General features: G+C 41.0%; 1 protein-coding gene across 1 annotated transcript in view; it reads right to left on the bottom strand.

Moving 5' to 3' along the window:
• The window catches only part of galnt18a (UDP-N-acetyl-alpha-D-galactosamine:polypeptide N-acetylgalactosaminyltransferase 18a), a 91408-nt gene that overhangs the window by 31053 nt on the left and 42095 nt on the right, over positions 1 to 18260 (bottom strand). Inside the window, exons 2-3 of the mRNA XM_068739216.1 lie at positions 2738 to 2945; positions 2437 to 2603 (exon numbers count right to left, since the gene is read on the bottom strand). Coding sequence (XP_068595317.1) covers positions 2437 to 2603; positions 2738 to 2945 — 375 coding nt within the window. The remainder of the gene's footprint in view (positions 1 to 2436; positions 2604 to 2737; positions 2946 to 18260) is intronic.

The raw sequence follows: 18260 nt of genomic DNA, 5'->3' as shown, positions 1-18260 counted from the left end.
CAACAAGATAGACTTTCATGGAACTTGGTGAAATGCTTGGGCTTATGGCAGGGAAGAGCTCATAACGTTCTCGTTGCTTTAGTTTTACAGTTTCCACCTATTATGTATAACCTATACCAGATGGATTCTGTTGAAACGTGGTAGAAAGATTTGTTAAAAAAAAAAAGAAAAATCGTTTTTTTAAAAAAATAATTACACATAAGCTACCTTTTGGATTTCTTTGAAACACAGACAGAGGAAGGGTGGGGGAAAGTGTCACAGACTAAATAATGACATTTATGAGGGTATCCAGATAAAGGTGCCGATCCATGAATTAGAGTTATTTTCTTTTACCAGTACATGGCAACACTTTCTAAAAATCCGTTTTCATGCAACTTGTGGACGTGTGGCCAAAGAAATAGAAAATAATTTTGGAATAGGTGAGGATAAAGAAGACGATCAGGATTTTTTTTCTCCACTTATTTTAACAGTTTCGATTTTAATTAAAGAAGACCAAATCAAGCCTTAATGGAGGTTTTTGTTCCATACCCTTCTTCTGCATGTGTGAATGTGGCAGCACTTTTGATCAGCAGACAAACCTCTTCCATGTTATATCTAGAAACTGCGAAGAGACCGTTATACATCATTATAAGATAATAAATTATTAAATCAATAAATCCTGAGGAACTGCAAAAGAGCAAACAATATATGATCACATGACTTCAGATACAAAAGGTTAGTTAAGCCAAGGTTTTCAAACTGGGAATACAAGAGAGCAAAACCAACAAAAACAATTATTTTGTTTTATAGTAGCTGTAATAGAAATACTAGATGAAAAATAAATGCCTGCTAATTGCCAAAGCTAAAACAGAGCATCTTCTTTGTGATTCGGAAACCTGCAAAATACTCATACAATATTCATGCAGGGACCCTCATACCCAGTTGCGTACATGTTGACAACCCAGTTGACAACATGTTATCCCTTTTACAGCTTACTAAAATGAGGTTTTGAAAGTCATATAAAATGAAAAAAGGACCATGGTTCATACCTAATCAGAACCGATTTTACAGAACGTTTTCACAATGTAGGAAACAATAAAAAATAAACTTTACAGCTGAGGGGCAGTGGTGGCTGGTGGGGCAGTGCCACATTAATCAATTTCAGCAGACCTCCCCAGTGTCATTGCAAAAAGCCCCAAATGAAAGCACATTACTACTAACTAGAACTACTATTATTATTTTATTTCAAGTTCTTGTTCCAAAAATACATCTGATTGCAGTGATGCGTATGGTCCCTTCTCTTTTCTTTCCCCCAGAAGGTTGGCACCATGTTGTCGTATTGAATAGTGTGCTTGCAGCGAACAGTCCCAAATTTGGTTGAGCTTGGAGCATGGCTTGGGGTGATAAAATAATTGCCCTTCTAGTGTTTGATTTGAGAAAACTCATCGGCTGATGTTAATGTCATTCAAGCTCTAAAAATATTTCTGGTTTGTATACCAGATTTTCTTTTACTATTCAACATTTTGCATTATTTCACACAAACCCACGTTATTGAATTGATTATTTTGATTGTTATGATTAGAAATGAGATACAGCAATCAATTAATTAGTCAGTTCTACAGGAGCTAGTGTATCTTGTTTTTTTTTGTCAGTTGTTTTCTCAGTTCTTAACATTGCATCTGCATCCAGTTGTGTGAACTACCATTAGTTGTCTATTCGGGATGACGTTCATCAGCGTCTGCCCACTTGTGGCACTGACCCAACCAGTCAAGACAGATGTCCGTCCACCATGAGCCTTAGGTTCTCTCCAAGGTTTCTGCCTGATAAAGGGAAGTTTTTCCTCGCCTCTGTCGCCAAAGTGCTTGCTCTTGTGGTACAAGTTGGGTTCTGCCTTTCCCTGCAGGTCATAACTTTCTGTTATGATCTGGTGTTATATAAATAAAAGTGAATTGAATAATTAGTATGGGGGGGTGGGTTATAAAAAGTGATCAGCAATATCATTTAACTCTGACGTTGTATGTGTTATCTGGAGGATTTGATAATTAAATACCTGTTGGTAGAGTACTATTTATTTTATAAGGCATCTTCCACACTCCAACAAATCAAATTTAGAACTCAATGAGTAATAATTATATATGGTTAATACATGTCCTGTAGAAAAACCTTTTCAGGGCAGCATGTTGGTGCCGTGGGTAGCGCTGCTGCCTCACAGATGTCACCTGGGATATGCTCCAGCATAAACCCAATACCCGGATTCGGATGAGCGGCTGAGAAGCAATTGTTCTTCTTTCAGAAAATGAATAAATGAAAACCTGTTCAATAAACGTATTTGTTTTCAGGGAGAAATAGTATGTTGCTGCTGAGAGAGTCAGAGTGGGTTTGGCCTTTTAATCACACACACCAAATTAATTCCCACATCATGGAAGTGACATTAAGAGGATGCCTTATGATTCTTACGGCTGCTGCTATGGTCATCCACCAGTATGATCTCTTTGAGGAGGTGCGATGGAGTCCTCTGGATTGCAGTGTGGATGGAGCGCAGCAACACAGACAAGGCCTCGTTGACGAAGATGAAGATGATGCTGAGTTGAGGAAGATCTGATGAATATGATATGTTTCTGCACCTGTGGGGGGAAAAGAGATTTGGAGTCTCATATGTCACAGGCACAATCGAGATTGAATCAACATCACTCTAATGGTGGAATCCACACAGATCAATTGATCAATGAACAGATCGCACATCAGTCCGCCGACTCACCCGTCCGGCCGTAAATCTGGGATTGGCCGGGTGAGAGAGATTCGGTCACTCAGGTAGCCATTGTAGCCATAGTAGCGGAACTTCTTGAGGGCAACCCTTCGACTCTCTGGACCCAGGTCGTGACCCCAGTGGTTGAACAGCGAGGGGGCGGGGTCTGACTCTGAGTCCGAAGAAGATGCAGCATCCTCGCCATCCCTCTGCGGGGTCTCTGTGGACAGAGTAGGAGAAAGAGTTCAGCACGCTGGTTCCTGAAAACACTTGCTTCAGTTTTTCTCCAGCAGACCTGTCAGTCACTGCTTTCCAGGAGAAATGACTGTGACCTATCTCCAAGCCTGCTGCGTGGCTATCAAGCAAAGCCATTTGGTGAGCCCTAACAAGAAGTCATTTCAACATCATCAAAAGGATGGAACGTAAATGTGATGTACAATATCAGAGATTTTCATTGCCATTACTGTGCTGTGGCGTTTCTCTGCAGATGTGGCCACAATCAACCCATTTTCACATCAGCCTTTATAGTTTCGGCTCCTCAGACTATCCAGTGTGAGAATATGACATTCATCTTGTGTGTGCCCGCGGTCCATCCCGTTTCCTAATCCTCTGTGTGTGCCCCCCCCCCCCCCCATATATCTCTGCCAGTTAATTCCATGGTTCCTGTTTGTTCTCTTTCACACGTATTGCTCTGTCGCGACTTAGTTTATGGCCGTGTATTTGAGTTTTAGGTTTCTCTTCTTGCCCAGCACAATTCTAATTCATGTGATGTTGGCTGTAGTTTTGGCTAGTTTAGGATTGGAATGTAAGCCAGTTCCATCATTGTTTTTACCACAGTAATTAGTCCATTGGTTGACCTCAAATTTGCTATTAAAATGTTTGAGTTCAAGTCTCTGCTTCCTGGGGTACCACACCTCATCGCCGAATGTGATAAATAAACATGTACACATTATAATAAGCATACTTTGTCGTTTGTAATTGGTGTGATCAATATAATTAAAATAAGTACCACTGTAATGTATTCTCACCGTCTGTCACAGTGGCATCCATAAAGCTTTAAAGGGTGGTCATTTGGTTACGCCACTTCCTGGGGCAGGTGTTTGGCATGCAGCTTGTTTATTGTTTCAGCTTGTTGTTTTCACACTGTATTGTTATCCCTGCTGCTCTATTTGCATGCTAATGTGATATTTAGCTAATATTAGCTTATCAGAGATTTACTTGGAATAGGCTAATAATTAGTCATTGTGGTTCTAAACCAGAATGCTGTGAAGCAATATCAAGGACTCAGTTGAATGTTAGACCTATTTTAGGCTAGATTTGCAGGATGTTGTGTGCGTGTGTGTGTGTGTGTACGTGAGCTTTACATTAATAACACATGCTTCAGCCACCCCCAGATAAATAGTCCTAGAACTGCCACTGATGGCAGCAGACTCTAAATGCATTGCTCTCTTATTTGTCTGAGCCAGTTGAAGAAGTGGATCAAAAAGCAAAGGAATGAAACATTCATGAGACTGTGTTGAGAAGGTTGGGAAGGTCACACACAAAAATGTGTCCTAAGCTTGGAAACAAAATGCACAATCATGCATGAGAGGTGCATACGCGTGACTAACTGCTAACATTTCCTAGTGCCCTGCCGTTTAGAGCGTTGGTCGGATTATTAATGAATGCATGACTTTAAGTGCTTCCTGCAGTCTGGATGGGAATAACACAGTGAGTGGAAGCAGAGTCCGGCAGTGGGATGCAGCCTCTCTGCTGAAAGAGCTTCAGGGCTGGGCTTTGGTTTGATGAGAAAATGATTGATCACAGTTATTTGCTTCACCACTGAGAGGGCTTGACGTTGTTTAATAATGCAGTGTGTGTTGGTAAGCTGGCTGTGTTTTATTTAGACAGTAAATCAGAATGTGCTTGTGCCATGATAATTGATCACAATATAAATCCCCCACGCTCATGCTGTAGGGATGACCAGGTTCTGCAATGCACTCACAAATGAGTTTGACTTTTTTTTTTTTTAAATCACTAACATAATCAATATAATTCTTAAATCCATTCCCAATAAATCAATTTGTGAATCACAGAGGAATCGCTGACATCTAACACGTGATGCATCTCATATGAAGTCACAAAGTAAAATGATAAGTGTAAAAGAAGCTGGAAGCAAATTATGTCACTTATTTTCCTCCATCAATGAGGTTTAATGTAAAACCACATCATCATCATGACGACATCACAGTGTGTGCATAATGATCAAACAATCGATGATCTCCAGAAGCAGGATGCTGCCTTCCCATTGGCCATTCATTCCTGGCACATTGAAAATAAGACAACAAGAACATAAAAAATATAGATTTTAGATGTTGTTGACAAAAATATGGATTCTTTTAAATTCTAAAATCCATCATTAACTGAAATAATATTCACAACATCACAGGCTTGTAATGCAATAGACAATTTTAGATCTCACTTGGCAAAACAATATTTTTAGTCAAGCCATAGCTCAATCATTAGCTATCACATGTTTAAGACTGAAAACTGTAACATTAAATCTTAAAACCATAAAATGCAGGGATGAAAACAATGAATGAAATCTTTTTTTTTTCTCTTCTGCCGTACAAACAGGCCTGCTGAAGGGCTTTTCCATGCCTCTCCCTCTCTGAGCTGAATATGATTTTTATTGCTTGAAGAATAGCATTTCAGCCTTTGGCAATAACACCTTTTGTGCTCTTAAGGGGTGAAATGCCTCATAAGCACCATAAAAGCACCCACCTTAAGTATGAATTGACCCATTTTAAGATATATTTTTGAATTAATATCTGGCAAAAAAGGAAAGTTGGCTAAAAAAAGCCCTAATTTATATTCACTGACACTTCAGTTAAAATGTGGTGATTTTAAGCACTGAAGGACAGCAGGAATGAGATCTTGTACTTTGAAAGGCTCTTCGGTATTGTCAAATTATTAAGACGGAAAGTAGAGCGCAAAACAGGCAACCCTTCGATAGGGTTGAGTAGCAGTTATGTAGCCTTAAAAAGTAGACAATCTGCTGTGTCAAGATATCACTATAGTTTCAATGCTAATTTAAGATATATATATATGTGTGTGTGTGTTACAAAGATATTTCCACATGTAGCAATTGCAATTCTTTTAGTCAAAACTGACTTGCGTTTCAATTTAATTACTTAGATTCTGCACTACTCCTTCACTATTAAGAATAAACATTAACTATATCTAAATCTGATTTAGAACCTGACAGAAGTGAGGCTGTCAATTTGCGCCATCGGCCCTCCTGACCCACTACATTCACACACGTGCGTGGAGTGTCACACAACGATAGCGTGGACATGTGCAGGAGCTGGGATTTGAACCGCCGACCTCTCAATCATAGGACAACCCGCTCAACCACCGAAATATACAAGTCATATTTAGAAGCATAAGCATTTACTTATAATTTAACATTCTGAGCAGTGCAAACTGATCTGTATACAGTACACTGTAAAATTGGAAATCACAAAAATATTAATGACACCAAAATTACAATGTTACATTAAAATTAAATTATTGATATATTGATCCCTTGTGCAGGAATCGCCTGTGCATGAGAAGAAAACCTCTGGAATTTTGACTACGAACAATAAAGTCGCTGCAGCTAACATCTGTATCATGTTTTAAAAATTGTGCAAAAATGTCTGCTTTGTGGTTCGATGTTGAAAACAGACCTCTCGTGTACAACAGCCTCTCGCTAGAATCACTGCAGCTCAGCTGTCACCAGTGGCTGACTGAGTGGCAGACGACAAGCATGAGGTGTTGGATGACAGGTTTCCTCAGAAGGAAGTTTGAGGAAAAATAGGATGTAAAGCAAGTATTTAAGTCTAAACTGAGGTGGGATTTGGGATGATGAGACCTGTACAAAGTCTGGATAGAATAAGTATGTCAGGACCATCTGAGCTCTTCCCGCTGAGCTTTTTCTCACATCATCTGCTGGATTATATCAGAAAATACAGCCCTGTTGTCAGAGTCAGCAGAGCAGATGCTGCCTCTGACAACAGAGACCATTTCATATTTTAATAATGGCTCATTTCACCTAGTTTACAAAAAACACTTAGCCTATAATTTTCCCATCTTTACGCACATAAATTCTGGTAAATTGAATGTTATTGCAGGGAAAGGTCTTCAGGATCTATTCTGACCCACTTCACGATCAGCTCTTATTCTGATTGTGTGGAAGCGCGTTACTAAACACTTTCATCGCCCTAGTTGAGTTTTTTTTTTTTATTGTTTTGCACATCCCTGCACCACAAGGGAATTCAGCAATCTTCTCTTTGATGTTATTAGGTACCATTGATTAAAGGGTGTGATATAAAGATGCATTTAAACAGCCTGACCTGATCAAAACTTGAAATGGAACATGTGCTGCTTTCACAAAAAACATTTGTCGTGGATAAACGCTCAACGTTAGATAAACGTTAGACCTCCATGCCTCGACGGTGTACTTTCAAGTTTCACATCCGCCTCATATTGACAGCGGTTGGCAAATACCTGTCCCAGCAGGCTTTCCACTTGCATCACAAAAACACACCCACACACATCTTTGAAAACAACATTAATAAATTAATAAACAGTCTTGTGTGCTCTGCAAGCCCTGCAACATTATCTCCACCTGAGAGCATTTTTCGTCGCAATATTTGAAGAGGCAAAAGAGAAATGGGAAATTACATTTGTACTCCTTCAAATCATGCAACAGCTTCTTTTAACATCAGTGAGCGAGGCCTCTCATAAAAAAAGCCTTTTCAATTGTTTGCAGTGTGTTTGATCGCATTGCCACGCGTATGCATGCAGAAGTCATTTGCAAAGTTTTACGCAGCTCTCAGTTGGAGAGAATAATGAGCCCATTTGCATCCCTCTCAGAGTAAAGGATGATCACTTCGAAGGCTTCTTTTGATAACGTAAAATAACACACAAATACTGACAGAAATAATTTGTTTTTATGCGACAGAAAGAGAGAGAGAGAGAGGGAGTCACTCTCCCTTCTCTGCCCTGAGGCCTGAATAACGTACGCCGTGGTTCACACCTGGACAAGTCACATCGCTACCAACCACCTACATCGAGCAATGGATAAAGAATCACACACACACATACATGCATTTGCCATGTTAGTTAAAAGTCAAGCAAGCATGTTCAAGGTCTCCTTTATGGCGATGGATTTCAGAAGACAATTTTGCTGACAACAAAACAGTATATTTAAAGTGAGTCGGGAACCAGATATGAGACAGTGCTAAACTGGACCAGAACCAGAGGCGTATTGACCACCAACCAGCAGCAACAAAGTCCACTGAAAAGTGCAAACCTGTCCACCCCTTTCCGCTGCCAGCCGTACTCAGGACCCTTTAAAACCATACAGATCAACTGGTGCCTGTATGTTGCATTGAATCACAGTCAAAGAGCGGCGAAAATTCTTCTGTTAGAAGTGAGAAGTTAGATCATTTTGGCCCGTTATTTCCAGAATCACTGCTTTATTTTTAATTTTCCCATATTTAGAGATTTCCCCATACTCACTTCCACAGTATGCCGTACTGCTCAAACATCCGATTTTCCCGTACAGAAATAAGGATTACAAATTAGAAAAGCACTCAGAGAGCGCAGACCTCCACCGAGCAGCTCATTCCCATCCTAATTGGACTTCCACCATCCACGTGGTGATCTGGATAATCATCAAAAGGTTCTACATTTTTCTTGGTATCTTTCCGGATCACCCTCTCCACCAACACTTCACACTGATGCCATCTGGGTGCAGATACACAACCCTGAAGTGGAAACGGGCGCACTTTAAAAAGATCTTTGTCCACTCTGCTATCACTGCCCATTAAACCTGTGCGGACCCAGCCCTCCTGAGTGTGATATGTGTTCTGATTGTGTGGCAGTGTTTGCTCATTGTGTGTGTATTTACTTATATGTTGTTCATGTTGGTGATGCATTGTGTACTCTGTTTCGTGTTGTTCTAAAAGACTGCGAAGACAAATTTCCCTATGGGACAATAACGGTTATCTATCTTTCTATCTTATACACCAACCCTGGATTTTTTTAATCCATAAAAGGGGTTTTCGATGTCAAAACTATATATTTTTTACTGAATCCATTCTGGATCCGATCTTAAATTCGATGATAAATTAGAGGTCCCCACCCTGCATGACTGCGTCATATTCCATAAAAATTGGTCAATAATTAACCGAGATAAATGAGGAACAAATGTTGACGCTCCATTAAACTGCGATGTTAATGAAAACTTGAAAAAGTGATCCAGAATCCAAGATCTCTTCTGAATCATCACCAGCATTAAATCATCTATTTCTGGTAACATTCACAACATTTCCTGAACATTTCATCCAGATCCGTCCAGAACATTTTGGGTTATCTTGCTAACAGACAGACAGATGCCAGCGATTACATAACCTCTGCCTCGCCTAGGCGAAGGTAATGAGTGTTTATTATCAAAGAATATTATAACTAAGAGGAAACTGACAGAAAAATGTGATTGAGCCAAAAAAGCACGATGATACATCCATCAGCTCCTTCAGGACAACCAGCAGTTCGCCTCCTGATTATTTATCAGGGTCGACTACTCTAAACTTCAGTCACATAAAGGATCAATTAGTCGGTTAATCACGATAGCATGTTTAACTTCATAACAACTCTGTAGAATGGACATAGAAAAATCTGTCCAACAGTGGCTCAGTGGGTTGGGCCGGTTCACCGGCTCGAGTCCCAGCCCGGAAGAAATGTGGAGTGTGGGCCAGTCTACCTCCAGAGCACTGCCGAGGTGCCCTTGAGCACTGTCCCCCAATAACTGCTCCGGGTGTGCCGACTATGGTGGCACCTTCACCCTATTCCCTCTCCGCATGCTCGGCCCCTGCATGTGTGGTTGTTTCATGGGGCCCGCTGTAATGAACATAATTTCATCTATTTGTATCAATGACACAAATAAAGCTTCCTTGTCTTTCTTTCTACTGTTGCTTTATTGAAGTTCATTTCATTGTAATTGTGGAATAAAAGTCTGTAAAAATAATTATTTTCAAGATATTTTGAATTTCATTTTAGTTTTCATTTGGCAGTCTTCACCACTGGTATTTATTTATTTATTTATTTTACAGCGCTCGTTTTCCCTACTTCTACACGCTCATAACATTTGTAAATGTGTCCCACAGAGACACTTCTACGTTTGTTGTCTCTCAAGAGCTGTAGAAAGTGATTGTGTCTCTGTATTTTAAACCGATGGATTTGAGATGCTTTAATCCCTCCAATCACATGAACGTTAGTTTGCTGGGATCATGAATAGAAATGTGTGTCAACCCCTTTGATGACATTTGGGAAAATGGGTGAACAATTTTCCTCCTTTAGCGACACCTTTCTCCCAGACTGGGCATCCGTCCTCAAGGATTAATCCGTCTTGGATTTTCAGACAGCCAAAGTCATCCTCAGCTGATTTTAGTTTCTTTTTCAGGACATTGACCGTCTGTCATATTTGTCTTTCTTATCTCACATGTGATATTCTCAAATAATTGTATACTGTGGTAGACCATGAAATAAAGAACCACCCTATACTGAGTCTGTGACAACAATCAGGTCAGACTTCCAGTCGAGACAGACAGTTTTACACCATGTTCATAGGATGGAGTGCATGTCTAACTTCCAGAAGAACAAAGAGCGTCACGCTTACACCTCAGCTGTGCGACGTCTGCCTGAAATCCTCACACAAGCGGACTGAAGTCGTGCCCCCGCACCTTCAGTAGTTTACCGGGTGAAATAATGAAGAGTGTCTGCTCTTTCTTTTCTTTCCGTAGGAAAACAAACCCGGACGGCTTGCCGAATAAAGATCAGAGGCAGATTTCATTAGCAAGTCGTTTTTCTCCTTCAGCACCCTAACCACCCTTCAAAGTGATCAGACATCATTTTTGTCCTATGTGTGTGTGTGTGTGTGTGAAAACAATGGATTTTTGTGTGATGAACATACACACCTACAGATGCAAATACAGGAAGACACACACACACGCACACACACACACACACATCATGGGGAGCATACATGATGAAAGGGTAATCTACATCTTGATAACAGCTCGATTGATTCTCTAAGACGTCGTCCACTTCCAGAAATCAATAAAGATTTAGTGGCTCTTCCTGGAAGATCTCCACAAGAAGAAGAAGAAGAAGGCTCCACTATTCCACTAATGGCATTACAACACAACAGAGAAGCTTTCCTTGTCTCAGACGAGCAGATGAGCGAGATAATGTGCTATTAACTACTTGAAAGGCATTTCCTGTAAAGGAAAAAAAGAAAATATATTGTTTCGTCAGACGCCATAATCTGCAATCTCATTGCACCTTTATTGAGTTGTTCTACTCTGGAAGAGTAAAATGTGCAAGACACAGGAAAACTGGAATAGACAGACAAGGATCACACACAAATAAACGAGTATCAGTTACAATTACATTGACAGTAATAGATTACAAAGCAGAACGTCTGACAACCATTCGACCAATTCATTGTATTAATTAATTTTATATTTATGTCAGCAAGCCTGACAGACCCGATCACTGAAAAGTCAAAGGACCACCTAACTCAGACTGAGGAGCTCATGAATCTGATGACCGCATTCTAGACCTCATCTAATAACTGCTGGGACGTTATTGACACTGCTAGATGATATGTAAGAAATCCTTATGATATATATTCCTAGATCCTTAAACAAAAACATATACCAGCCCGAACCATGAAGTCATCATAAGAATGCTCTATTTATTGGAAAATAAAGTCTTAATGGAACCATTCTCACAAACTTGCCCCCCCCCCCCCCCCAAAAAAAAACCCCCATAAATGTTTATATAAGTGCTCTAATTTATATAACTTTTGCTACATCCAAAAATCTTTTTCCAATAACAGAGCTGGATTAAGGTTCTATTTATGAATTGAACAATCCCTGGAATAAAATCAACAATTCTAAAGTCCCATATATAAATCCAGAAATGTTCATCAGAGTATTGGCTATGTTCAGAGGAAGGTGGCAGAGGGTGACAACATTTCTGGGGGGGGGAAAGAAGAAATGTCTAGTGGGTTCTCCGTGACCTCTTACGCAAACACACATCTTCTTGAGAGGAATAAATGAATTATATCAACAGAAATATCCTCTTTATGCAAATGAGCGACTTTCCCCCAGGTGTCCTCTACTTGGAATGTACTTCAGCATGTTCCGCTACTAGCTACTACAACGACTAGCTATTTTAAAAATATGCATCAAAACTAGATTGAAAGATTCTTTCTGCCTTCGGGATCCACACTGGACAGCTCCATATGTAGCCGACGACCTATGGAGCGGTCCAGTGCTGATCCTGAATGCCATATAATTCAAATTTAATTGGAAATGTAAACAGACTCGCAAAAAAAAAAAAAAAAATTGGATCCCCCCCCAAAAAAATAAAAAATAAAAATCTGAATTGAGCATTTAGCCCTGCCATGTGAATGTAGCCTTACTTGGATGAATCAATTTGATATGCTCACTTCATGGATATTGTTCTGGGGCGCAGTAAGGAGATTGAGCCTGTGATAATGTGATTAGCAGAACTTTCATAAACACCCATACCATTTGCCGGTAAATGAAAATACTTTTCATTTGAGTTTGTTTGTCAATCACATAAACATCCGGAAAAACTCTCTGCAAGCACTGTGATTAGCTCGGCGCTAACATCCATCAGAACGTCTCACAGCCATGCTAAACCACTGATACGGAGCCAACATGAGTCACACCCGCTCTCATTTCAGCTTCAACACACACAACTACATAAATCAGAAGTATGTGACACTTTTCCAGGAAGCTATTAAAAGCTTTGACAGCTGTACATTAAGATGTTTCCCCCCATGGCAAAAAATGACCATATTAAAACATGATCAATATCTGTGAGTTATTGATTACTCCGGATGCTAGGATTACTGGATTACACAGAGCACACGCAGGTTGATAAAAAAAAAAAAATGCATCTCATTTCCTTTTTTAACTGAGCAATGGTAGATTATGCATGTAATAATGAATGGTAAATTCTCCGATGGATGTCCAAAATTATCAACTCTGAAATCAGTTATTTTTTCCTACATTTAATCAAAGGAACACACGCTTTATTTTTAATTTTTAAGTGTGCTATGCTCCCAAGCCCTCCTAACCAGTTTAGCATGTGAAATTTTGGAACTTGGAATTTCATTTCCATTTGAAATGCTGATAACATTTTGATATAATTTGCAGACAGTATTTAGTTTATTTTTCACGCATCATAATATAAAACACAGAACGTGCTACATACAGTACGATTACAGTACTTTGATGTGTGAAAGTGTCAGGATTCTGCTCTTCCTGATGCTTCTCTCTCTGTGTCCGAGTGATCGTTGCTGGGTGTCAGCTGGAGCTGGGTTCTCTCCGGGTTCTCCGGCTTCCTCCCACCACCAAAAACATGCAAATTAAGCAAATTGATTACGCTAAATTGTCTGTGTGTGTGAATGATTGTCTGTCTGTCTATAGCCCTGCAATGAACTGGCGCCTTGTTCAGGGTGTACCCCCGCCTCCAGCCCGTAAGACTGCTGGGCTAGGCTCCAGTACGACCCGGTAACGGACAAAGCGGTGCAGAAGATGAATGAATGAATCGTGTGGGTTGTGAAGCTGCATGCTGAAGACAAAGACATCTCCTCTCTTGGATGTCTTATGTGTAACGTTTCTGCTCTGTTTTATTCTGCAGCAGAACTACGCAAACTATGCGGGATTGACTGGATGGTTTATTAGGCTGTTTTTGGGTTGATAATGACCCAAACCCAACAAATTAGTCGTGTAGAGTGGGTTTTTCCATAATATGGGACCTTTAAATGACCATACATGTGACTCCGGTAACTTCCAGTACAGCATTCCTTTTATCAGTAATTTGCTAAACATGCAATTGAGCTGGCCGTGAGGGAGCCGTGTGTATATATATCCATTTGAAATGCTGATAACATTTTGATATAATTTGCAGACAGTATTTAGTTTATTTTTCACGCATCATAATATAAAACACAGAACGTGCTACATACAGTACGATTACAGTACTTTGATGTGTGAAAGTGTCAGGATTCTGCTCTTCCTGATGCTTCTCTCTCTGTGTCCGAGTGATCGTTGCTGGGTGTCAGCTGGAGCTGGGTGAGCAGGGGGCGGAGCTGGAGCAGGAGCAGGAGTGGCAGCCCTGCGCAGCTGATTCCAATCGAGCCTCGTCTCCTCACCTGCTCCATAAAGACTCTGGCCCTTGCTCCGCGCCTTGCCAGATCGTCAGCGTCTCCCAGAGCTCCTGACTCCACGTGCTCATCGTCTCCCTGGCTCCACATCGCCGCCTGTTCTCGTGTCGTCTCCTTGGCAGTTCTGCAGAACCTCCCTGCCGACTTTCTCCCAGCTCGTCTTGGAACTCCGGCTGGATTCCGGCGAGTCGCCGACTTCATTGAGTCTTCCCCCTGATTTCATTGCTCCCCTGTGGGCTATTAAACCGGCTCAAACCCGCGTCCTCTGTCGTGCCTGTTTCGAGCGTCCAGTTCGGCCCAGTCCCCGTGACAGAAAGGGTCACCTTTAATCTATTCCTCTGGCTAAAGAGTCGGTATTTGGCATCATCCAGCAGTGCACGAGTTTGTAGGTCAGTTTTATATCTTCAGCTAGAACACAGGGAGCTCTGATCCACCATGGGTTCCTCCATAGGATTGTCCAGATATGATTTCTGCAATGAAGCCCTTAGAATAAAGCACTTCCTGGCATTGATACGCAGGGATATATTTATTCTTTCATATTTAGTACATTTCAGGGATCGCGGATTTTTCTGTTCAGTTGTGTCTACTTATCGATTTGTTCAGTTTGTTTATTTGTTTGGATACCATTTAGCTGTGTCCTAAAGCTGCAATTAAGTTGTGTGATTAACATCTGATTATTCTCGGTTCATCTTACAAACACACAGATATCGCAACAAACGGCAGGCAGCAGTGATATTTTGTTCCTTTGGGCATTCTGCTCTCATCCGATGGGTTAATTTCAGATAGGACTTTTTTCCTGCCTGTAATGAACCACTGCAGACCAAAGTGGCACATTGACATGCACTTTTGCAGGAGGAGGAACATTGCACATCCGACTGTTTGCAGACAGGGATGGATAAAGGTTACGGAGAACTCTCTGCTCCTTTGACATTTGCAGTGCTCTATCCCCCCCCCCCTCACACACACGTACACTTACTTTGAAAATGCCACAGTGTGTTCTGGGCATTGTAACATCACAATGATCTTTACCCGCTGTGATCTCAATATCGCTCTTCCGCTTGATACTCACGGTAACTTTCTTCATGTGGTTCTGACAATGGCGTCTTCAGTCGCATGCACGCTGTGACATTAGCTTCCAGGGCATCCAAACATGTCCTGCTGAGGCTTTTCAGCATTCAAAGCTGTGCACAAGTCCAAGGTTTATTTTGCCCTTTCTAAAAGGTTCCTTCATTTGATAATATATTTATTTTTATTTTAAAGAAAGCGAGAACGTAACCGAAAGACAACCTGTGAACCGTGAAGCAGAACCATAATGTTATGTCTTAGACCTGAAGGCATGAAGGGGATGCGGGGACTGTGAAGGACATTCTGTTTTCTCGCGCTGTCACTGGTCGCTAAAAGGGTAATGTTGAGAGGGAATATAATGCACAATGACATCTAAATCTGTCTAAATGAATACACAGAAGCCAGGCAATAATTGCGAGATGTATTGTGGCGGGATTTTAATTGAAACCATTTTGCTATTTTGGAGGTTAATTGGATTTCGGAGAATTCAGAGTGGATAAATGTAACAGAAAGTGAGCTTCCTTGTAGTCATAGTAATTTTACTTTCTAAGATGGAACTATGACACTAATTCAAAGATGTTTCCTTTTTTATAATTTAGACTTGATAAAAGTTCTGGTCATAAAGCGACTTCGATGGGAAAATGACAGCATTTCTACACAGCTGCCCGGGACAAGAAAACATACAAAATCATGCATCAGATATTCAGGATTGCCTTATACAGATATATTTTACTGAAGAACGGCTGTTAGAGAAAATATATTTAAGTTGTCCCTATTAATTTGTAATCTTGTTAATTTTATGTCTGAGAAAAAGGCTGAGTTAAAACCCAGAACCCTCAAATGCCACTAAGAGAAGAGGCTTAGATTTGACTTGTGACCATGGAAATAAGAAAAATGTATTCATTCATACCATCAATTAAGTACTTGTATGATGAAAATTGTGTAATTCAAAAGTCTCTGGGTTCTGCTTTTGAAATGAAAAATGAATTATGGATGTAATTCTGTCCTGCTCACCTCCCCATTTCATTTGTGATAGGAAATAAAAAATAATGCCCAAAAGGTGAAGCGAACCAACTCCACTTTCTAGTAGCTAATTTATAAACAGGTCTCTTTTAGTTTTAAAATGAGAAGATAAAAAACACTCGTGTCTGTATGTTTAGTTCAGAGCTAAAACCAAAAAGCCAAAAATTATCCTCGTCTGGCATAAAGACTGGAAGTTGGAAGAAACGGCTGACTTGACTGCCTAAAATTGCCACCAGCTCGAAATACAAAGTGACATTATAATCATATATGGTTGTTTGTCATTTTTCGGTGGACTGATTCATGTGGGGCAGCACGGTGATGCAGAGGTAAGCGCTGCTGCCTCACAGCAATAAGGTCACATGATCAACTTGCGGCCTTTCTGTGAGGCGTTTGCATGTCCTCCCCGTGTCTGTGTGGGTTCTCTCCGGGTTCTCCGGCTTCCTCCCACCACCAAAAACATGCAAATTAGGCAAATTGATTACGCTAAATTGTCTGTGTGTGTGAATGATTGTCTGTCTGTCTATAGCCCTGCAATGAACTGGCGCCTTGTTCAGGGTGTACCCCCGCCTCCAGCCCGTAAGACTGCTGGGCTAGGCTCCAGTACGACCCGGTAACGGACAAAGCGGTGCAGAAGATGAATGAATGAATCGTGTGGGTTGTGAAGCTGCATGCTGAAGACAAAGACATCTCCTCTCTTGGATGTCTTATGTGTAATGTTTCTGCTCTGTTTTATTCTGCAGCAGAACTACGCAAACTATGCGGGATTGACTGGATGGTTTATTAGGCTGTTTTTGGGTTGATAATGACCCAAACCCAACAAATTAGTCGTGTAGAGTGGGTTTTTCCATAATATGGGACCTTTAAATGACCATACATGTGACTCCGGTAACTTCCAGTACAGCATTCCTTTTATCAGTAATTTGCTAAACATGCAATTGAGCTGGCCGTGAGGGAGCCGTGTGTATATATATATTGTTTCTTTAAGAGAGAGAATTTAGTTTTTGATTTGATTATGTTATGATGTGTGCCTTAAGCCGTGGGCCTTCTCACGATTTTATTATGTTCGCATAACGATAATAAAGTATCTTGAATCTTGAATCTTGAATGCACGATTTAATCAGGGCTCCATGGTGACAAGCTGTGATAGAGATATAGCAGCAAAGGCAGAGGTCATATCTTGGTGGAGAACATTGCGTTGGTTGAACCTTTAATTAGTCTCACAGTGTTTAAACAGTGTTAGTCCCGGTTCCACCGCTTAAACCTTTCCATGGCTGTTGCAGGGAGTGTTCAGGCTCCTGAAACCCCAACAGCAAGCCAATGCGCTTGGTCACAGTCACTGCTCTGCGGCATTGAATCAATACAAAGCTAATGAATAAGAAAAGAGGCAGCAAGAGGCTGAGCGCGCGTGCCGTTATTCCCCACCTGAGATTCACCCGGGGCTTTTGTTCCACAAAGTAATGTTGGAATTAGCATTCAGACGCTGTCTGATCTTCATCTTGAGGACAGGGAGGTATAGCTTCACATCCATTCATCATATACAGCAAATCATTGCGTGGCATCAGTGGAAAGGCTCTCATTTCTACCAAAGCCACACAAAACTCCACACATTAGAGCCGAGTTCCACTTTTGGAACGATGCGTTCAGGCAAAATAGCAGATATTAATGTAGAAATGCGCAGGGGATGAGTCGGCGGTCTGTGTAATACACGAATCCTTGTTACTACAGCAATGAAACGCGATTAAGTATTCAGTATTCATTCGAGAGTGCTTAGTTCTCCTGCTTCACAGCACAATGACAGGAGAGGGTTGCAGTGGCTGCAGTGATATTAAATCATTTAGATAATATGTTGACCTGAGGGGGGGGCACGCACAGTCATACGACCTCAGCAGCACTGATGCGGGGGAGAGGATGATGGGATTGAACAGTAAATACCCAACGGTACCGCTCACACATATCTATCTATCTCAAATAGATCCCGATTAAGAAGCACAGACACATAATGACACACACAGTCCTCCAGAGATGTTCATATATGATTCATTTTACAGCTGGTCTCTGAGGGTGGGCACATCTCTGATTGGACAGAAATAGGACGGGCTGAGGCTGATTTCAGCCGCTGCTCTTCATGTGTCACAGAATGAGACAAAGAGATTG

Source organism: Brachionichthys hirsutus, chromosome 5 (genome assembly GCF_040956055.1).
Source record: "Brachionichthys hirsutus isolate HB-005 chromosome 5, CSIRO-AGI_Bhir_v1, whole genome shotgun sequence".
Taxonomy (NCBI): domain Eukaryota; kingdom Metazoa; phylum Chordata; class Actinopteri; order Lophiiformes; family Brachionichthyidae; genus Brachionichthys; species Brachionichthys hirsutus.
Note: the sequence above shows the minus strand (reverse complement) of the source record. Positions and strands in the feature narration are given on the sequence as shown.